This window comes from Pseudorasbora parva, chromosome 17, assembly GCF_024679245.1.
Source record: "Pseudorasbora parva isolate DD20220531a chromosome 17, ASM2467924v1, whole genome shotgun sequence".
In the NCBI taxonomy this organism is placed as follows: domain Eukaryota; kingdom Metazoa; phylum Chordata; class Actinopteri; order Cypriniformes; family Gobionidae; genus Pseudorasbora; species Pseudorasbora parva.
In genome coordinates this window covers 30199678-30223434 of record NC_090188.1, presented here as the reverse complement: position 1 = coordinate 30223434, position 23757 = coordinate 30199678, and the positions used below count along the sequence as shown (strand labels likewise).

General features: G+C 36.3%; 2 protein-coding genes across 4 annotated transcripts in view; both read right to left on the bottom strand.

Annotated features, from left to right (window-relative positions):
- zgc:172136 (uncharacterized protein LOC566376 homolog) overlaps window positions 1-7686 on the bottom strand; it is a 33141-nt gene extending 25455 nt beyond the window's left edge. Inside the window, exon 1 of the mRNA XM_067421730.1 lies at window positions 7606-7686. The gene's annotated coding sequence lies outside the window, so the exon portion shown is untranslated. The remainder of the gene's footprint in view (window positions 1-7605) is intronic.
- A 1094-nt stretch (window positions 7687-8780) lies between these two features.
- fam135a (family with sequence similarity 135 member A) overlaps window positions 8781-23757 on the bottom strand; it is a 53748-nt gene continuing 38771 nt past the window's right edge. For 2 of the 3 annotated variants that reach the window (XM_067421444.1, XM_067421445.1), the window contains 7 exons: window positions 23322-23482; window positions 23136-23227; window positions 22829-22926; window positions 22237-22388; window positions 22032-22142; window positions 21835-21948; window positions 14098-15323 (listed from right to left, as the gene is read on the bottom strand). In XM_067421444.1, coding sequence (XP_067277545.1) covers window positions 15118-15323; window positions 21835-21948; window positions 22032-22142; window positions 22237-22388; window positions 22829-22926; window positions 23136-23227; window positions 23322-23482 — 934 coding nt within the window. In that variant the 3' untranslated portion in view covers window positions 14098-15117. Of the gene's footprint in view, window positions 9865-14097; window positions 15324-21834; window positions 21949-22031; window positions 22143-22236; window positions 22389-22828; window positions 22927-23135; window positions 23228-23321; window positions 23483-23757 lie in introns of those variants that run through there. The other variant, XR_010898677.1, reaches the window with a different exon arrangement.

Below are 23757 nucleotides of genomic sequence, written 5' to 3'. Positions count from 1 at the left end.
TTAGTTCCAATCCAAACGATTGTGAACAAGCCCAAACGTGATTTTCTTTTTACCATATACTTTCTAATAGCTGTCGTGTCAAATAAGAACAAATTATATTATATCAATAGATTGCATCACTTTTAATAGAGTTTTCTCAGCTATGTAGTAACATAAGAACAAGCAAAAATGATGTGAAGAAAAACATCTATTTTCTTAACAATTTGAAAGGTTTTCTATCAAACGAGACTATGTACTTGATACCTTTTTATTTACATTTAATTTTTTAAAAGCCATTACTTTTAAAGCTACACTGTGTGATATTTTCCCCCATCTAGCGGTGAAAAGGTATATGACCATTCAGTGAATAATAGTTTCTGTTCCTCTCAATTCTGATTTCGTTTTAACTCCTGCGGTGGCTGATTTAGTCCAAGATTAACATGGCTTCCAGTTAGACCTCGTTCCATGAGTGCCATCGAGTGTTAAAACGCGAAAGGCGAAGCTTGAATTTACGGGTATGTCCCTCTTTGGCTAATATACTTTCAAGATGGAGGGGCAACATGGCGACCGCATTTGAACCCCTCACCCGTATGTATTTTCAATGGGATATTATAAACTTACGAGAATACTTTATTACTTAAAAGAAGTAAATATACATTTATGAGCGCATATATTTTTGAAAGAACTAAGTGTTTTTAGCTAAGAATAAACTAAAAAAGTTACACAGTGTAGCTTTAACAAAGCCACTTGAAATCACGTTGAATCCTTAAAAATGCCTTCAGGGTGTAAGGCGTTAACAGTCAACTGATTGGGATCGGTATCGGCAGATCATGATGCAAGAAATTAGTAATCGTATTAGCTGCAGAAATTCTGATCGGAGCATCCCTAATTGCTGGACATTTAATCATAATGTATATTAAAGGTATGAATTCATACTTTTGTCGGATGGCATATGGTGCAAAACATTACTGATGTTCTTACTGAACAGTTAACTGTGGTGGCATTTTAAAATCTGAAAATGACAAAGCCAATGTTTAATACATCCCACAAAACTAACCGAAGCACATCAAAAGCTGTAAGCATTGGCCTTGAAACAAACATTTGGCCATCTGGGCATTCTTATTGTCGAGCCTTGATATTTACATCAGCCCCTAATTTGAGAGGCTTTGCCAGCAAACTTCTGCCAAAGATTCAGTTGGTACAATTCTCTGCTGGGTGGGATTTAAGGGGGTTTATCTTTAAACCAATTAAACCGATTAAATTTGACCTGTCTCGAGACCTCTGCTCTTGACCAGTCTAGAACTGAATGGGAAAATAAAATGCCTCATAAAGGAACAGACAAAAACTCTGTCATCTATGAAAACTCTGTCATCATGTTCCTGACCCGTGATGCTATTTTTATCTAAAACTAAAATAACACTTTCCCAAACACTGTAAAAAAAAAAAAACAAGTTTTTCTACTTTTTACAGGTTTTCAAATTGCATTTTCATTAAAAAAAAAAAAAAAAAAAAAAAAACAGGAAGAGTCACTTTCATAAAAAAAATTCTGTATGACTTAATCAGTCTCTCACATCGTTCTGGAATTTTGGCACGCTCTTCTTAACAACGTTGCTCCATTTCATTGAGGCTTTTGTTTAAACACAAGCACAGCTCTTGCCACAGCATTTGAGTTAGGAATATGGACTTTGACTGGGCCAATGCATTTTTTTTTTGGCCGTTCTGTTGTAGATTTGCTGGTATTCTTGGGATCACAGTCCTGTTGCATGGTCCAATTTTGCCCATGCTAGCTGTTGGACAGATGGCCTGACATTTGACTCAAGAATACTTTGCTGCTGATATGCTCTTTTGGTTTTTAACAAACTTGGCGCTGTGCATTTATGGTCAAACATCTCCACTTTGATTTTGTCTGTAACCCTAACCCTTACCTAACCTAACCCTAACCCTAACCCTAAACCCAACCCTAACCCCTAACCTAACCCTAACCCTAAACCTAACCTAATCCTAACCCTTGTTCTAGAAGTCTTATGGTTTGTTCAGTTGCAACTCTGCAAACATAAGCCATGCTGCCATGTTCTTTTTAGAGAGAAGAGGATTTCTCCTGGTAACCCTTTCAAACATGCCATACTTCTCAGGCCTTTTTTTAAATTGTACTGTCATAAACTTTAACATGTAATATGTTAGCTAAGGCCTGTAGAGTCTGAGGTGTAGCTATTGGGTTGTCTGCAATTTCATTGAACATTGCACAAATCTAGAAATGTATGCTGATTTGTGTGTTTTTATTAGTGATATTGTAACTTCACGGGACGTCCACTCATTGGGGAGATTGGTGTCTGTTTTAATGTCTTCCACTTGTGAATAATCTTCCCAATAGAATGATGGACTTCAAAATGTTTGGAAATGGCCATATTACCCTTTCCAGATTGATGGGCAGCAACAATTGCTTAGATCATTGCTGATGTATTTCCTTACTGGCATTGTGGTAACACACACCTGAATGCTCCAGACTAGCAAACTGCCAAAATTGGTTTGCTGATGATCAATTAATCAAAGACATTTGATTCACAGCGTCTGACTGCTATACTTAATGCCTATGGAAGCAGAAAGGGTGTACTTAGTTTGTCACCAATGGCTTCTCCATTTTGGCCTCATTTGTTAAATAAATAATTACATGTTTGATGTCATGTGTTGTTGTTCATCTGAGGTTTTATTTTCAAAATAAATTTAAGACCTGCTAAGGACCAGATTATTTATTATGTCCTGATACGGAAAACCATGGAATTCAAAAGGGTGTTCTTTCTATGTAACTGTACGGTGAAAATAAATAAAATGTAAGTCACATTACATGATTTTGCCGTAAAATATTGTCAGTTTAAAGTTTTCACTGGAATTGACACACACAGTGTGTATATTTGTATGCCTTCAGAGGTGTTGGGACATGGCAGGGGAAGGAAAACTCCTTAAGCACATAGCCGCAGTCTGTTGTGTTTTGAACAGCGTGCTTGTGCTGAAGATTTTATCTGGCTTTGAGGCTCAAGTGATCCTTCCTTATCAGTCCTTATAGAATAAGTGACTCTTCCAGTCTGTAAAATAATTATCATACAATTTACGGTAAACAAACAAACAAACAAACAAACAAACAAAACATTCCCAGAAGTTCCTGCATTACACATCACATATGATTTTTTAAATTTGTATAATTTTGTACTATCTTGTTTTTGTTATCAGTTACGTACCATAGTGTGTGTTGTGTTAAATTTGATGTTATTTAGTTGATCTTTATTGCGCTATTTGTGTGTTACCATGATGCCGTTTTGTCTTTGCATGTACACCGATCATAACATTATGACCACTGACAGGTGAAGTGAATAAAACTGATTATCTCTTCATCACGGCACCGGTTAGCGGGTGGGATATATTAAGCAGCAAGTGAACATTTTGTCCTCAAAGTTGATGTATTAGAAGAAAAATGGGCAAGCATAAGGATTTAAGCAAGTTTGACAAGAGACAAATTGGGATAGATTGTAAGACGACAGATATTTTTGACTGCATCTCCAAAACTGCAGCTCTTGTGGGTTGTTCCCGGTCTGCAGTGGTCAGTATCTATTAAAAGAGGTCCAAGCAAGGAACAGTGGTGAATCGGTGACAGGGTCATGAGCGGCCAAAGCTCATTGATGCATGTGGGGAGTGAAGGCTGGCTGATCAAACAGAGGAGCTACTGCTCAAGAAGTGAATGCTGGTTCTGATTGAAAGGTGTCAGAATACACAGTGCATCACAGTTTGTTGCGTATGGAGCTGCATAGCTGCAGACCAGTCAGGATGACCCCTGTCCACCCCTGTTCGTGAGCATCAGAGCTGGACCATGGAGCAGTGGAAAAAGGTGGCCTGGCCTGATTAATCACGTTTTCTTTTACATCAGTTGGATGGCCAGTGTGTTTGTCGCCTACCTGGGGAACACAGGGCATCAGGATGCACTATGGGAAGATGGCAAGCCGGCAGAGGCAGTGTGATGCTTTGGGCAATGTTCTCCTGGGAAACCTTGGGTCCTGCCATCCATGTAGATGGCATGTTGACATGTATCACCTACCTAAGCATTGTTGCAGACCATGTACACCCTTTCATTGAAATTGTATTCCCTGGTGGCTGTGGCCTCTTTTGAGCAGGATAATGCACCCTGCCACAAAGCAGTTATGGTTCAGAAATGGTTTGAGGAGCACAACAATTACTTTGAGGTGTTGACTTGTCCTCCAAATTCCCCAGATCTCAATCCAATTAAACATCTGTGGGATGTGCTGAACAAACAATCCCAATCCATGGAGGCCCCGCCTCACAACTTACAGGACTTAAAGGATCTGCTGCTAACATATTGGTGACAGATATCACATAACACCTTCAGGGGTCTAGTGGAGTCCATGCCACGATTGGTCAGGGGTGTTTTGCATCAAAATGGGGACCAACACAATATTAGAAAGGTGGTTACAATGTTATGCCTGATCGGTGTATGAGCCTGTGCACCGTCTATATATTCTAAGTATTGACTATGTTTTATGAACAGGCCATTTATGATCATGATGTTATCATGTGGCTTTCTATTGTGCCACCTGTATTACTGTATTTGTATATTCTAAGGTACAAAGGCAGATTTTGGTATTATCTTGCTAAATGCAATATACTGTTCTATATGTTGTAATATATGCAGACATCCTGTTAAACTGGAAACGTTGAAACAAACACAGCTGCCAATTTATTTACAGAGTGCCTTTCGTCCATGCAGCACAATTATGATGACTTCAGTTTCAATCCTCAAAAAAGCAGGGGTGCCCACTTATGTTCCTGGAGATCTACCTGCCTGCAGAGTTCAGATCCAACCCTGATCCAACACAATTATCAAGTGCTCCTGAAGATTTGAATTGGTTGGTTTCATTTGTGTTTGATCAGAGCTGAACTTTGCAGGAAGCTAGATTTTAAGGAATAGGATCGGGCACCCCTGAACTAAAGCATTATGATTGAACAGAATGAAATGTAAGTCTGTTTGAAATGTTTGAATCAGCTAAAAGTCAAGAACCATATCAATCAAATTGTGAATGAATCATTCAGACTGGTTTTGTGAACCAGATAATATTCAAAAGATTATTGCAAGTTTCCATGAGCTAACGTCAATAAATGTAGTGAATAATTGTGTTATCGTAAGACTTCCAATAAAGCAAACAAGTCTTCATTTATGATACTTTTGCATCGTTTTTGAAGCTTGAAAGCTTTGGTTTATGTTCAGCTGCAGGAAAAGAGCATGGGAAACAATTCTTCATAATTTTTTCTTTTATGATCGAACATACACTGCTGTTCAAAAGTTTTTGATCAATAAGATTTTTTATGATTTTAGAAGAAGTCTCAAGCTCCCCAAGGCTGCTTATTTGATAAAAATAAATAAAAAAATATACCTAATATTGTGAAAAATTATTAAAACGTAAAATAACTTTTCTATTTGAATTTTACTTTATTTCTGTGATGAAAAACTAAGTTTTCAGCATCATAACTCCAGTCTTCATTGTCACATGATCCTTCAGAAATCGTTCTAATAGGCTGATTTAGTGCTCAATAAACATTTATGATTATCAACATTGAAAACAGTTCATTCGTGAAAACATGATTCTTTGATGAATAGAAAGGTCAAAAGAACAGCATTTGTTTTATATAAACTATTTTGTAACATTATAAATGTCTTTATTGTCACTTTTGATCAATTGAATGCATCCTTGCTGAATAAATGTATTCTTTTTTTTAAGTTAAAAAAATAGATCCAAAACTTTTGAATGGTAGTAGAATGTTGCAAAATGTTTCTATTTCAGATTAATACTGTTCTTTTGAACTTCTTCAAAGAATCCTAAAAATACGTTTTACAACCGGTTTCAACATTGATAATAATAAATGTTTCTTGAGCAGCAAATCAGCATATTAGAATGATTTCTAGTGATGTGACAATTAGTGATGCTGATAATTCAGCTTTGCATCACAGAAATAAATTACATTTTGTAATTGTTGTGAGGCAACGCGTTTAATATTATTTAACAATAAATCCAACCTGGGTGAGCATAAGAGACTTCTTCTGAAAACATTAAACATCTTACCGATATTTTTTTTGAACGGCAGTGTATGGAGGGAAAAAAAGTGAATAAATTACGAAAAATATTAGTGTGAATAAATGCTGAATAAATGTTCAGTTGAATATTGTAACTCTAAAACAGCAAACTTTCAGGCACACTGCACACGCCTCCCTGAAAACAACACATGTAAATCAATCTTCAAGCCTGCATTCTTCAGACTGGAAGAGTCACTTATTCTATAAGGACTGATAAGGAAGGATCACTTGAGCCTCAAAGCCAGATAAAATCTTCAGCACAAGCACGCTGTTCAAAACACAACAGGCTATGTGCTTAAGGAGTTTTCCTTCCCCTGCCATGTCCCAACACCTCTGAAGGCATAGCCTATACACTGTGTGGGTCAATTCCAGTGAAAAAAGCTTCAGTTAAGCCTTAGGGTAACAGGTTACACTACATGATGATGAGCTCGTTTGATAAGGAAAAAATGAAGACAAGTAATGTGTATTCGTCTAAAACAGGCACTTCAAGCGAAATGAGGTTCCTACAGGAAGAACCCTTCAAGTTATTGGCCAATGCCAATCACAAGGCTTTACCAACTAGGATCTGAGGACAAGTCTAAAGCCGGTTTTCCACCCACCTGTGGCTCTGAAAAAAAAAAATCACTCATCTTGTCATGAACCATCATACCTCTAGCCCGTTGAATGTGCATTCGTGTTTAGACATGTCAGAGGGTGAGTCTGTTATATCCGCAATTAAATTCCAACTGCTTTCCTTTCTGAATCGTTCTCACAACAAAAAAGTTCATATCATTTCCATTTAACGATATGCATATATACACAGATATATTTTCACCCCATTTATGGGCCATATTTGATAGTGTTCTGCATTAAAACCAGCAATGTCTGAATAGAGTCCACACACCACAACCTCACCAACTGTATGAAAGAACATGCAGTGCAACTTGTTGGGTGGGAAAGTAACTGACAGCAAGTTACAATATCACTCATAAAAACACACAAATCAGCATACATTTCCAGATTTTGAATAACAGAATCGACACTGAATTATCCATTGAAAAGTTAACCAAAGTTTCTGCATTAATACTATAGACCTTTTACAATCAACAGTGGAGTGTGCTCTAGAAAGTTCAGCTTTAATTAGCTACTAGGCTATATAGAGAAAACTACTCGATATATGCAAAAATTATCAGAAAATTAAACTTATAATGGAATAGGCTATATAATAATAAATAATATGTTTAAATAGCATTTATATATTTGTATAATATTTGAAATTTGAAAATATATATGGTCAAATCAACTTTAATGACTATAAAGAAGGTGGAAAAACCTTCCAGTAAATTAGGACTAGTGGAACACTTGTCGAAATATTGCAGAAGGGAGAAACACGTCAAAAACCAAAAACTAATTACATGATTTTACACAAGACATAAACATAAATATTCTTACTAGGCCATTATAGCTTCAAATACAAATAAATTGCCCTCAGACAAGGCGGGAAAAACACTTACCTCTTATTAAATTCCCGAGTGTATGTTTGTTTTGAGGGTGGATGCTGTTATTGTAGAACTCGCATAAACACAGACGCGCGCTCACTGACTGACTGACTGATGAGAGAATCGGAGTAGTAGATCGGACGAAACCAAATCACCACTGCGGGGGGGGGGGGGGGGGTGATTTCATTACACCGCGCGAACAACTAATACACCACTACTGATTTGAATTTTGTATTTGTCATCGACAATCAATAATGTACGTTAACAATGTAATAGTGGAGGGAAACTGTAAAACGTTGGCTGTCTGTGGTGGTGAACATATCCAACTCCAAGTCTCCCCCCCCCATCCCATTCATGAATATGTATGACATTCCTTAAAATTGATACACAACAACTCAGTGCTTGTCTAACGTGGGAATGCAGCACTGTACGCACTGCATTTTGTTGCTCTGATGGAAGAATGCATTAAAGTTTAAAGTGTAAAATGCATCAAATACTCATGGTTTTACTGCGAGCTTGTTTATTGGTCATGGTCATGCAAAACGCCTTGTAAAACGCATGTTGCGGAACTACAAAAAAAAAATCACCATGGAAGCAATAGAAAAAGAAAGAAAAAAGAATTGTTTTTATTCAGTAAAACTGTGGTAACGTGTTTTTTAGCCACCATCGTCAAACAAACAATCATTTACATGCAAAATAATGATACAAATCATCATTAAAACCTTGACACTGTAACCTTGTACAACCTGAAATGGATCCTAAAACTTGTCATAATAAATAAATAAATAAATAACAACAAAGATCAGAAAACCTTTTACATATTCATATAAAAAAATCAAATAAGATCCTGAAATTTTACTATTGTCAAACAAGCTGACTATATTGCTTGAAGGAGATCCCATATTTAATTTATTTAGATTTTACAACAGTAACAATATCTGTAGTAAATACAAGGTGTAATAATAATAATAATAAAGTTAATTAAAAATGATTAAGTCATTTCACCTTAAATTAGCTAAATTAAACTGACTTAAAAATAATTTGAATCTTACATAAAATGAAAATTGCTTAACTTATTTTAATGAGTTAAATCAATGTAAAAACACAATTTATTGATCATATAGTTTTTTTTTACAGTTATTTTGTTGGAAATTATGGTTATTTATAGTGAAATATTGCACTGTAAAAAATTCTTTAAAAAATAAACTGCCTGGTTGCCTTAACATTTTGAGTTCACTGAAATGTAAAATGTGAGCTAATACAATGAACTTTTTTGAAAATCAACAACCTTTATTAAAATATTTTGTAAGCATATTGGGTAATTGTGTGTATTTTATTTGTGATGACGTAGTGAAAAATGCCAAATTGTGCTATTTTAATAATTCATCACTTTTTTTATGTGGTTCAGATACAATAATATTTAGAGTTTCTATTTATTAAACAAATTTCCTTCATTGCATCAACACATTTTTTATTTATTTCAATGAACTCAATTTTAAGGCAACCAGGTTACTTACTTTTTTAAGGTAAAAACATTTTTTATTTTTTACAGGGAGGGTGATTTAACTGCTAGATGTGTACATGTGCAAATATCGCAGAAATATGAGATCACCCTCATCATCTTTTATCTTTACTTCTGTGGGGTTTCCTCTTCTTTGGGCAACAACATTCAAATCTCTGGACCTGCCTGGATCAGATTAAATCCATAACAAGCAGATTACAAATCAAGATTAGCATCAACCTGTCTGAGATTACTCTAATTCAGGCCAGCAGAGACCACTGCTTGCCAATTATTATCCATCAACACATCTTGATAATTCAGCAAGAAAATTAGAGTTTAATATGAGCTGTGCTGTGTGTGTTTGTGTGTGTGGGGGGTAATTAGGGGTCATGACAGGCCGTTAGGGATTATTCTCTGCTTCCATTGTGCAAAAAAGCGGTCTGCCGTCTTGACAATTTCAGCCTTTTAAGAGTCTCCATAAAAATGGCCGTGTGCTGTCTTTAGCCACTGACCCCTGCTGTGATCATATTCACATGACCTCCGATCTCTGTCTTTCTCTCTGCCCAGGTCATCACCCACTGTTCCCTCTGTTCCTAGACCGCATGACATCATCCCGCAGCCCCGTCCGGCCCTTGGATAGGGAGTCCAGAGGACTGGGGGTGGTGCCGCTCAACAGGCTGCTTTCATTCAGGTCTTTAAGGTTTCCATGGTGACCCCCGCATTCCGAAGGTCAGCTGGTTTCAAGAGGCCACATGCAGCAAAAACACTAGGTGCTAAATAGAGGAAAGAAAAAATTTATTACGCAGGATCATTCCTTGCTAGATATAAATGTGCATTATAGACTTAAATATTTTATGAATCACTAATTATGATGCTTCTGGCAGCAATTAAGTTCTATATTTTATTTAAAAAGTACAAGGTTACTGTAAAAAAATATTTAAGAAGTTACCTGGTTGCCTTAAAGTTTTGAGTTCATTGAAATTAAAACTGAGTTAATAAAATATTTTTTTTTGAGAATTTACATCATCCGTTATTGAAATATATTAAAATATTTAGTAAGCATATTGCGTAATTGTGTTTTATTTGTATTAATGCAGTAAGACATGGCAAATTGTGCAATTTTCTTGATTTATCACAAAAACTTGTTTTATGTGGTTCAGATACAATAATATTTAGAGTTTCTATTTTTTTTAAACCAATTTCCTTCATTGTATTAACTCAAATTTTCAACAAACTCAACATTTTAAGGCAACCAGGTTACTTTTTTAAAAAAGTTAAACCAACAATATTTGTTTTACAATGGATAGTTAACTGAAACTAAAAAAAATGTTTCATAACTTGAACTGAAAAAAAAAATATATATATATATATATATATATATATATATATATATATATATATATATATATATATATATAGTATTAAAATTAAACAAACTTATTTTATTTCAGGTTAAGTAACTTTACATTTTATTTTTTCTCATTCAAATCTCAACTTCATGAACTACCTAAAATTAAAATAAGAGTATAGTAAAACATAAAAAATGCATTGCCACATCAGCATCTGTAGCTAGTTTCATGGCAAAGATCAATATATTAAAAATAAATATATAAAACAAAATTAACATAGTTGTAGCAAAACAAACAAAAAACAACAGTAAAAACTAAATAGATTCAAAAAACGAAGTAAAAAAACGTTAAAAATTAATACGGCTATATAAAATAAAACCTATACTAGTATCTCAGTAATAATAAAATAACACTGTCGAGTACAAGATGAAATGCACCACAAGTTAAATGTACTCCAAACTGTTTAAATTGTGTTCATGTTCTCCAATTCTGAGATCAAGTGAACACTGCCATCTAGAGAACAAAAGATACCAATGACCCTACATGCAACTCTTTTCCATATGAGGACAGTTCATAAATGCCTTCTCCAAAAAAAGACAGTTCATTAAGCGCAGTTAATTACATGTCTGCTGAAGCCATTATTTACCATCCACCCCTCCAAAAGGGCTCTGAAATTTTTAGAGTAAAAGTCTTTGGAGTAAAATCATAAATATTTATTTAAAAAAAAATAATTAACCCTTGTAATTATCATCATGTGAGCATATTTAATTGTGATATTTGGTATGTTTTGTGGTTTATATGTTGAAACATTTTGTCAGACTCATTTATTTTGGAGTTGTCTTTACTTAGTTTGTTCAGTAAGATTTCTATTCTCTTATTAAGGCTCACATCATGCTCAGCGTTCGACTGTGCTTTAAAACCGTTTCATTTGTTTTGACAAATGAAAAATCTTATCACAAGGAATACTAGGCTACTTTCCTTATTGTAGATAAATGTTGTATTCATAAAAGGAAGGAATAAGCCGTTATTTTTGTTTAAAAGAAAATTGCGGCGGCTATTGATGTGTGTGGGAGTTACGGAAGAGGATTAGGGCCAAGCAAAAAAAAAAAAAAAAAAAAAAAAGCATCTCGAGATTAAAGTCATTATAATGCGAGATTAAACTCGTTAAATTTCGAGAAAAAAAGTCGAAATAATATCTTGGGAATAAACTCATTAAATATCGAGAATAAAGTCGTTCTGTTTCGAGAAAAAACTCGTTATATTTCGAGAAAAAAGTAGAAATAAAATCTTGAGAATAAACTCATTAAATATTGAGAATAAAGTCGTTGTGTTTCGAGAAAAAACTTGTTATATTTCGAGAAAAAAAGTCGAAATAAAATCTTGAGAATAACGCATTCGATCAGTGTTCATTGCATAGCATACTGATATAGAGGACATTAATATAATTTTGTCATAATTAGCTAAAGTTGATAGTATTTCTTTGTTACTGAAAGAAAGTCTGAAATATAGCTTGACTAAGTGATCCAACTCTGCCATGTCCTCTATCAGTATGCAATGAACACTGATCGAATGCGTTATTCTCAAGATTTTATTTCGACTTTTTTTCTCGAAATATAACGAGTTTTTTCTCGAAACAACGACTTTATTCTCGATATTTAATGAGTTTATTCTCAAGATTTTATTTCGACTTTTTTCTCGAAATATAACAAAAATTTTCTCGAAACACAACGATTTTATTCTCGATATTTAATGAGTTTATTCTCAAGATTTTATTTTGACTTTTTTCTCGAAATATAACGAGTTTTTTCTCGAAACAGAACGACTTTATTCTCGATATTTAATGAGTTTATTCTCGAGATTGTATCTCGACTTTTTTTCTCGAAATTTAACGAGTTTAATCTCGCATTATAATGACTTTAATCTCGAGATGCTTTTTTTTTTTTTTTTGCTTGGCCCTAATCCTCTTCCGTAGTACGGGGACAGAGTCTGTGAAAGGCCTCCATTGGAAGCAATGACATTTCCTCTCTCAAGTCCCATAAAAGGCACTAAAGACACTGTTAAAAAGCCCATCTCACTACAGTGGTTCTACAATAATTTTATGAAGCGACAAGAATAGTTTTTGTGTGCAAATTTTTTTTTTAAATAACGACTTCTATAGTGGTGGGCTGATTTCAAAACAGCTTCCTGAAGTTTCAGAGCTTAATGAATCAGTGCACTGTGACGTGGCCAAATCGGGTAGCGTGAAAAACGCTCCTGGGTTTATGGCCACACCCAGTGATCTAGTATCCTGCAGACCTATACTTGGCTAAATCTTGAATCTGGCGAACCATCACCTGCTTTTTGTTTTTTAAACGCCGCACAGAGAGGAGTCTGCTGACAAAAAACAATGTGACCGAATACCATGCTTGGCTTGGCTTTCCGGCGAGAACCGAGGGATTTGAAATGTTTTAAAAGCGGCATGGAGATGTTTTTTATTCAACAGGTGAATAAGGTATTTTTTTGAACAGATACATCACCATATACAGCTCTCTAACAGAGTTCACTATAAAGCATTATCTTCTGTGAAGGTTCGTTTCATTATGGTTATAGCTCCGCGCTACAAGGAATTTATTTTAAAAAAGTAGTAGCAACCTTTTATGGGTATAATAACATCTTTAGCTTGAGATCCTATCCATTTAAACTGCTTAAATCTGTTAATCACCCAAAAAAGAAAATTCTGTCATTAATTACTCCCCCTCATATCGTTCAACACCCGTAAGACCTTTGTTCATCTTCGGAACACAAATGAAGATATTTTTGTTGAAATCCGATGGCTCAAAGGCCTTCATTGACACCAATGTCATTTCCTCTCTCAAGACCCATAAAGGCACTAAAGACTTCGTGAAAAGTCCATCTCACTACAGGGGCTCCTACAATGAAGCGCCGCAAATAGTTTTGGTGCGCAAAAAAACCCAAAACAACGACTTAAATAATGATGGGCCGATTTCAAAACGAAGCTTCGAACCGTTATGAAATGGCGTATCGATTCATGATTCGGATCGCCAAAGTCACGTGATTTCAGCAGTTTGACACGTGATCCGAATCATGAATCGATACAATGATTCATAACGCTTCGAAACTTTGTTTTGAAATCGGCCCATCACTATACAAGTCATTATTTAGTTGTTTTTTTTTTGGTGTCAATGAAGGCCTTTCTGAGCCATCGGATTTTAACAAAAATATCTTCATCTGTGTTACGAATATAAACGGAGGTCTTACAGTGTCAAACTACATGAGGGTAAGTAATTAATGACAGAACTTTTTATTTTTGGGTGAACTAACCCTTTAATCCTAGTGGATGTTTTAGGAGCAGTGGGATAGTCTCTCTTTTTTTAGTTATGAGAAAGAACTGTATTCATCTGCACAGTCACGCAGAGCAAAAGCACAATCAGAACAATGGTCTTCCGCATAACGTGCAGTATTTTTTAAAACTGCTAGATGGCCTTTTGTGTGTGTGTGTGTGTGGGGGGGGGGGGGGGGGGGGGGGGGGGGGGTAATTGGGAGAAATAGTCATGAGATATGAGGGTATACCTACTATTATGAAAATGAGCTTACACAGGTTTGGAAATATTCCTTAAGAATTAAATACAATAATAGGCTTGTTTCATGAAACAAAGCTTCTATTCAAAGAGGACAAAAGCATTTATTGCGAATACATTTAATGAAATGTGGAGTCCATGTTACAAAACTATTTTAACAAAAACCGGATAATTTCAATATTTTTTGTACGTATTTTTTTCCACACAAGCATCAAATGAACTCCATAGGAAACCGAACATAAATACTTTCCCAAAACTATGTGATCTGATTACTAGGATTTGTGCTGTTTTATACTGGTTAACCGTCTATGGTCTATCCCACACACCTGGCCCACTGTTAATTATGGTAGTTACCTGTATCCCCTGTAATAAAAAGAAAATGCTAGCATGCCAAGCGTGCGTTTCCTCCACCCAACACCAGGCTGGGTTGAGAGATTGTGCATGAGAATGCAATGGGCACCAGAGACATCGTATAAAACCAACACGTGGTCCAAGGGTGCTTCATTTCAGCTACAATCACGTTCGTCCAGGTTCAGGAAGCCTTTGACATTGTAATAAAAAAAAGCTTTGTAAAAAATGTGTAGTCAAATGGCAATTTCTTAATAGAAAAAAAGTTTTATGCAGTTCGGATGCAAGCCAACCCTAGATGCCAGAATGTTCAAGTGAACGTGCTTTCACCACGAAGACGACCCGTCGGCTCTCCACCCCCAATAAATAGTTCATTCTTTTTTAGCAGCTACATTTCCAGTTCAGCATAAGATAGTTTAATAGAATGAATTGTTAAACGAAAATGGTAAAAATTAACATTGTACATAAATAACACTGAAAAAATACCACAAGGAGGTTTGATTTTCCTAATAATAAAACATGAATAATAATGAATAAAAAATTCAAATGATAAAAAAAAAAAAAAATTGCAGTAGAAAAATAAAACCGATAAATCCCACATTCACAACAGACTATATAGAAATAAAATCAACAACAAAATAACACTGATATATTTTGCTTTACCTCCAAGAGTATACTTAAAACCGTGAGGAAAAAAATAACCAGAAAAACGTCCGTATGCTGTGAGGTATTCGCTTCCGATCTAGCAAGGCTACTGAAAAAACTTGAGCCCCGCAACCAGAAAGAACTTTTCCAGGAAAATCTCAGAGTCCAGGACAGCGATGTGGGCTGCCCGACCAATCAGGGAGTTGGCGGTGTTGGGCAGCGCATGGATGACGTCGTAACGCACCAGGTTACAGTCTTTGTTCTGAAGCACGGGGAGTAGAAGGTTCTCGATCATCTCGGCATACACTGGACCTGATCACAGGATGGAGAGAGAAAGAACCAGGAAAAGGAGAGGAATATGTTATTAGAAACAGTCAAATAATTGTATGGAACATTTTAACGATCTAAGTGCATGGTCTAAAGCGCAAGGCTCAAATGCACATAGGACGTGTCAGTGACCCCGGAGCATGGTCAAGAAGGGTTGTACCTATTCTCTTAATGAGTTATGGGTCTGTTTTGGGTATAAAGTACAATAAACCAATCAGTCTCATCTCCCATTCTCTTCAAAAGCCAGTTTAAAGCCATGGCGGATTCGCTATTTACATGGCGGAATTTGCAAGCGGAAAAACTGAATGCTTCTCTAGCGAGGAAACGGTTCTGCTCGTCCAATGATGCCTGCTTGCTCATCATTACCGCAAATTAGAGGGTGACATTTTTTCGCGAATCCTGCGGGATGGCAAACAAAATCACTATTAATCACGTGATTGGGACAGGAGAGGAATACATTTCAGCGGGAGTGGGCGGGACTGGGAATCGTAATAACACTATGATACCACCAACTGTGATGTTTTCATTTTGAACTCAATTCTAGTTGCCCTGTCTCTATGCTCTCCTTTTTGCTTTGGTGTGGCTGGTTAGGTGAATGACGTGCTCCACACCCATAACAGAGGTAATGCACCAAATTGGTATGCCAATGCCAACCACCAATAAGAGGAGGAGGCTTCCCCAATGCATATCAAAATAGAGTCGGACATGCAAAGCCACGCTGCAACGACTACTGTCGGGAAATGATACCTCAGATATGCTCACTGACATTTCTGGGCAGTCTGAAGTAACCAAAATGACATTTACTGTCTTGTGTGTGCGTGCCTGTGTTTGCATAGATGATTTCCATTGAATTTAACGTGCGTGCAGTGTTTAAGCTGGCTTTCAGTTCAATAAACTACATTTTGGATTTGAATTCAAATAAGTGGGCATGCTGTGATCTGTACTGAATTTTTTACTTTAACTGACAGATTCCGACCCAAAAAAAAAATAAATACACGGGAGAGGAACAGGAGTTATTCCTCTGGGATTGGGACAGGAATTTTCAGTTTTTCCGTGGGATTGGGGCGGGAGAGGTTTGACTTCTGTGTCACCCTCTTCAGGAAATGGGTAGATTAATTCTGATATATCCAATGACTATCCATTATGACATGTACAAGATAATTATTGTGTTCATAAATCTAAAAATATCTACATTTTATTCCTTTAATTTTCATATTTAAAAATGTTTGAGTGCTGCTGCGCATCCCTGTGTGTGTAATAAGTAGTGTTCGACCGATATTTTTTTTCCTATAACCGATACCGGTTATTTGCATGTTTATGTGCCGATAACTGATATATATATATATATATATATATATATATATATAAATGCCGTTTTACCTTATTTATAAATACAGCCATATTAACAACAGGCAAAATGCACTTATAAAGTCTAATGTTTTCAAATGGAAAACATAAATGAGAGTTGAGTCTATCAACTCCCCATAAATATTAGCATAAATTTTAAACTAGTTTTAAAAGGTTTATGTGTTTAATAGAGAGTGAATAGTCTCTGGAATATGCAAACATTGTAAAAGCTGATGTATTCGCTGGTTTGTTATTTATTCTTCTTAAAGAGTCAATCTCATCTAGTACGGTATCAAAATTAATGTTTGTGTCAGTCTATGAAATGCTGATGACAGAGCGCTGTTTTCATCTCTGCATTTAAAGGGATCCCCTGGTGTTGAGACTTGTATGGCTTAATATAACATAAATGATGTCTCTTACTGAATTATGTGGTAGAAAACCCATGAAAGATCTACGTTATTTTAAAAATCGATTTTATATTTGGACCATGGGCGGCGCCATGTTGTTTGCGTTCTAGGTTGATGACGTAGAATGGTTGAACTCCTCAATCAGCTGGCGTTACCCGTAGCTATTTTTACCACAACACAACTCGAAAATTGTTTCAGAGTTAAACAAAACCAATGAATTCCTTTGTAATTGTACTTAAAACACACTCAAACATACATGTGCACACAAACTCACCTACACAAGTCACAAACAGATCGGCAGGCGCGCACACGACAGGCTCTGTTTCAATCGAGATGTTGGGCTGCTCAGTCTCCATGACAGGGGCTGAATCTGAAATCGACCCTATACCCTTAAATAGGGCATTTTTTGAAGGGACGGACATTTGTAGTGTTGTCCGACACCATAGTGGACATGTTCAAGTGCAGTCATTCAGTCTCACGTTCCACCGCAATAACGAGTGTACAGCCGATTTACAAACAACTGTCTGTCTTCACGCACTCAAACATACATGTGCACACAAACTCTCTCTCTCACACAGACTCACACACACCCCAACAGATCGGCGCGAACACACACACACACACACACACACCCCAACAGATCGGCGCGAACACACACACACCCCAACAGATCGGCGCGAACACACACACACACACACACACACGCACTGCGTGCGCGCATACATAACCCTCAATCTATTCCCTGTGTTGATATCCTAGATAGACTGTTGATAGTAGATTAACTGTAATGCCTAATGTGACCAGCAGAGGGAAATATCTAGGTAGGACGATGGGATAAAGTAACGTGAGGAAGAGAGGCAGGATGTTTTGGTGATGATGCATGCGATTGAGACAGAGCAGTCTGTCAGGTGTGTGTGCGTGCCCGCCGATCTGTTTGTGACTTGCGTAGGTGAGTTTGTGTGCACATGTATGTTTGAGTGTGTTTTAAGTACAATTACAAAGCAATTCATTGGTTTTGTTTAACTCTGAAACAATTTTCGAGTTGCATTGTGGTAAAAATAGCTACGGGTAACGCCAGCTGATTGAGGAGTTCAACCATTCTACGTCATCAACCTAGAACGCAAACAACATGGCGCCGCCCATGGTCCAAATATAAAATCGATTTTTTAAATAACGTAGATCTTTCATGGGTTTTCTACCACATAATTCAGTAAGAGACATCATTTATGTTATATTAAGCCATACAAGTCTCAACACCAGGGGATCCCTTTAACTTACACGTCTCGTGGAGATAGGCATAATTCATTTTCACGGAGCTGTAATTCGATGTTTATTATAAAACATCGAATTGTTAATGTTAAATAGCAGACGTTAATATAATTTAAGGAGTTTTAAATGAGTCGGTCCTGTTTACATACAGTGACTAGCATTTATGCTGGAGCAACAACTCGGTGAGAGAATGGTTGAATGCGACTGAGAATAAACACAGAGAGAGAAATAAAAATTTGGCGCTTTTATTTCCAACATCCTCTCATTCATGGCTGTTTTATTTCATTCATGTGAAGTTACATCTTTATTGTGACATGATGACGGATTACCTGACTGACTCCGTCAGTGAGTTCGTCTCTAGCGCCAAGTTTAAACTACATAACTATACATATCATCATCTCATAACATCTTATTTGAGGTTATCTCAATTTTGCATTACTGTTACGTTAAACAAAGTTGATTAATTAAGGGATGCAGGTTATTTTACCTCTGAACACTGCTATTGATAATCTCCCTTCAGACGCAGTCCTTCAATGGCGCGCTCAGGGTTGCCAGGTCCCAGATATATTTCTAGCCCAATGACAACTCAAAACCAAGGGGGTAATCTAGCGCTCGGAAAGCGTTCCACCCATAGGGGCGGCCATTGCTAACCAAGCCATCACCTGCTGTTAGCATCCCATTGACTCTCATTCATTTTTGAGTCACTTTTTTGAGGCGTTTAAAGACTTGTTTATTTCTAAAGAAACACGACAATGCATAAAAGGCTCCATTACCTTGTATTTTACACTATCGTCCCGTAGAAGCTGTTTTTGTAAAAATAGGCTAATGATTGCGTCATAACCAACGCGACTCTGTCGCACAGTTGAGAAATTACCGTATAGACAGGAGGAGACGCTCAGAAACAATCTTTAACTGTCTATGAGGCAGTCGGGGGGATGTGGAAACATAAAGTCCAATAAAGTCACGGGAGAAGAATGGGGAGAAGCCCATAGTGAGCCAAAAGCAACGAGAGAAAATATTTAAACAACGTGATTCAGATTTCACTTTCCACACCTACTAGAAGACCTACAGCTGTCAGACAGGTTGCTCACGTCACATCTACGTCGTCAAGCTCAGTCTGAGCCTGCGCAGTTCGCTCAGCCATCAGGAAGTGAGTGCCTCTTATTGGCCTCATTATCCGCCGTTGGGATCAAGTCAATGGGATCGCTCTGTCCATTTCTTTTACTGTCTATACTCAAAACCCGCCCAAATGGAATAAAAACTAGCCCAATTTTCCAGTGTCCAATCAAATTAGACAACCACTGGATTCCTACAAAGGGCCTACAAATAAACTATATATATAGGCTACATATATATGTAAAGTTTGGAAACTTTTGGTTTTGAAAACTGATTGTTATTAAAGAAGTCTCTTCTGCTCACCAAGGCTGCATTTATTTGATAAAAAATAAACTAAACAGTATTATTGTGAAATATTTTTACAATTTAAAATAACTTTTCTATTTTAATATATTTTAAAATTCAATTTATTTATGTGATTCAGAGCGGAATTTTCAGTCTTCAGTGTCACATGGTCCTTCAGAAATCATTGTAATATGATGATTTGCTCCTCAAGAATCATTTATGATTATTATCAATGTTGAAAACAGTTTTTTTTAGGATTATTTAATTAATATAAAGTTCAAAAGAACAGCATTTATCTGAAATATAAAGCTTGTGCAACTTTATAAATGTCTATACCGTGACTTAATATACATTTTTAAGGCATCCTTTTTGAATAAATGTATTCCTTTCTTTGTTTACCCACCCCCTACCCCCGGTATTACAATGTTACAAAAGCTTTCTATTTAAGATAAATACTGTTTGTTTGTTTTTTACTTTCTATTAATTAAATAATCCTAAAAGTGTTTTCAACATTGATAATAATCACATGTTTTCTGAGGAGCAAATAATCAAATTATAATGATTTCTGAAGGATCATGTGACACTGAAGACTCGAGTAATGATGCTGAAAACAGAGCTTTAAATCACAGGATAAATTACACTTTACTGTATTCAAACAGAAAACAGTTACTTACTTTTTAATAATATTTCACAATATTACAGTCAACATCACTTTTTTATTTTTAATAAAATAAATGCAGCTTTGGTGAAGATACTTATTTTAAAAACAATCAAAATAGTAATTTCCAAAATTGTGTGTGTGTGTACAGTTTACAATCTCAGAGCTGTCTTCTTTTAGACATTATGCTCTCTTCCCCACCCTTCTCATGTGGTGCTGAATTTTAGATTTTAGCAGTAAAGAGAGAAAGAATTTGTGGTGATGGTTTTTCTCCATTTACCTGACATTTTATAGTGCTGTTTGTTCATCCACGGACAACCGCACTGATGCTTCAAACACCAAAGGCATAACCATAGACCGTAAAAAAATAACTCATGTGACGTGATGATGCTTGATTTGTGAAATGCTCAAGTGACGTGTCTACTCACGTGCAGCGATTGTTGCCAAGTGAATTAGTTCCCGGGGATCAATACCCACTAATAAACCGTTCCATTTTAATTTTTCTTTGACTTTTATATTTTTTCACGGCCATGGTACTTTATAATTCCTCCGTAATTTTTCCCGCAACTACTTTTTTAAAATAGCCCAATTGTGCGGGAAAACCACGACCCTGGCAACTATGGGCGCGCTTATGCAATTCTCAAAATGTCCACAAGATGGCTCCATTTATCGGAAAATCCGATATTACAAAACCGATACCCGATTATGGAAAAATGCTTAAATATCGGGAATCTGATATATCGGTTTTCGGCATACATATGTGTACGCTGATATATACACTCGGCGTACATGAGTGTACGCTGATATATCTGACCTCAGTCAGAATAAAAATGCCCAAACCGAATACAATTGTAATCGGTTTGAGAGGGGTGGGATAAACCTTTTCATGAACCGATCAAACGAAAAATGTAACCATTTAAACAACCTGACCTGATTACTTTTCAGTGTAGGTCCTTATATGGCGTGATACACAGCGCGCGCCTTCACCACTGACCATGCGCCGCGCTCACACACAGGCTATAATGTTGAGAGGAAAGTTAATTTTTCTGAGGGGTAAACTTATTATTTCATTAAAATTTATGAAGATAACGTTGGCATAATGACACAGACATAGCCCGGCTACATCCTCTCATCTTGACAGCGTTTGTCCCAGGTACTTTTTACTTCAACTGCACCTGACAGAATAATTTATTTTTTTCTGTGATGATTACACTTTACAATAAATAAATAGCTCTTTTATAAAACTGTCCTGGTGGCCGTTGAGAGTTGATATGGCACCCGTGAACACATTTTATATATATATATATATATATATATATATATATATATATATATATATATATATATATATATATATATATATATATATATTTTTTTTTTAACTGTTGAACTATTTCTTTAATTCAATTCTCACCAGTCTGTTTATCCTTTAAGGCTGTTTTGCACATCTCAATTCGGGCAGAGTGATAGGGGACATATCGGTCCTGAAGGGACCCCACCAGCACCACATTCTTAAAGAACTGAAGACCTGAAACAGAGTTTGAGAGACTGGATATGGAGAAACCCAAAACTAGCATTGACTTTGTGAAACCAGAATGATGTCACACTCACCCGCTTTCTTGCTTAGCTTATAGAGGAAAGTCTGGCGTGGGTCTGAGTGGTCACGACAGGTCAGCTGCAGCAGAGAGCCAGATTTCTTCCACTTCTGCATAAACCACAACCCTGACAGAGAGGAAAAATGTAAGTGGTCCAGTTTAACAATGAATGGTTCATAAATTACCATCTTAAGAAATCAGAGTTTATGACCAGGAGTTACCGGTATTGACGAGGGCCGAGCTGTTGTACAGTGTGCCGAGATGAGGTCCAGACAGAGACAGAAAAGTGTGGAGTCTGCTAAGATAACACTTAAACCTAGGCCGTGTCAGCACAGAGCGTACAATCAGATTTCCCAGAGAGTGACCGACAAAACTGAAAAAGAGAACAGTGATTCTGTCATTCTAAGGCTAGATGCGTTTTAGATTATATGAGTTTAGAAATATGAGCTTATCTAAGCAATGGACAAAAATAGAACACTCAGATTGACCTCCATGTCTGTAAAACCCAAAAGACCCCAGGGTCTCATTTGTCATTTTATAGGTGCAAAATTGCACTCAAGTGAGGCCAGAATGTACCCATGAAGCATACTGATTCATACCACACACAGTATTGGAAGAGGACTGAAAGGGCTAAGGGATTCTTTTGGGACAGGGTCAAAAAATAAATTAAAAAGTGGCCCTGTGGTCAATTTTAGTCTAGTGTTTTGAAATAATATTTAAATCATGTTTATAGATCGCTAAAAATACTGCAATGATTTTGTCATATCTGAGTTTTAAATTCTCATATATTTGAGTTTGAGCAAAAGATCTTACCTTATCTTGGAAACTGTGAGGTTGTAGATTTGAATATACTGCACTATTTCATCCAAAAGTCTGTCCGTCATTGACTCAAAATCTGCAAATGTGTCATTCTTGAATAAAAAAAATAAAAGGTAACACACATTACATTTTACCCGTTTATAATTTTTACAAGCCAACTGCAGTATTTCTTTTTTTAAAGTATGTCCAGTGATTTTACATATACTTTATAAAAGTATGTATTACGTATTATTAAAATATTTGTGATTTCCATTCTCTAAACTTCCCATCAAACCCAGTTCTTGTCCATAGGACACTTTACCTGATTGCGCTCAGACATTAGGAAATCTATACGAGCACCGGGTAATCCAAGCTCCAGATAAGTCTTCACTAGACGCAGATCTGCACTGTTACCTATCAAAAGGTTTTTTTATTAAAAGAAAAATCAATGTGAATCTGTTAATAAAGGGTTATTCAATTTAAAAAAAATTGAAGTGTGACTGCTTACCATCCAGGCCGTGTACACACACTATGAGGTGTATGCCTTCGTCACAGTTTTCATCCTCATCCATGCTGAAATATGGCACAGTGGATGCCAGATCTGCCACCTCACTGTACAGGAACCCTGGCAACTTTAGTTGCTTCAACTCCTCTTTTGCTTGGACAAAACTAAAGATTCACAAACAGATATTAGCTCATGCAATACATGCAATCTGCAATCCACAGTTTTGAAGTATTATGCATAAGAAACACAAACATCTTGCTTTTAACGCTACTCCATTTAATGTCAAAAGGATAGGACTTCCTATCAAAAGTTTTTGATCTTTTAAGTCTCTTATGCTCACTGAGGCTGCATTTATTTAATTAACAAAACAGAAAACAGTAATATTGTGAAATATTATTAAAATGTAAAATAACTGTTTTCTATTTGAATATATTTTGAA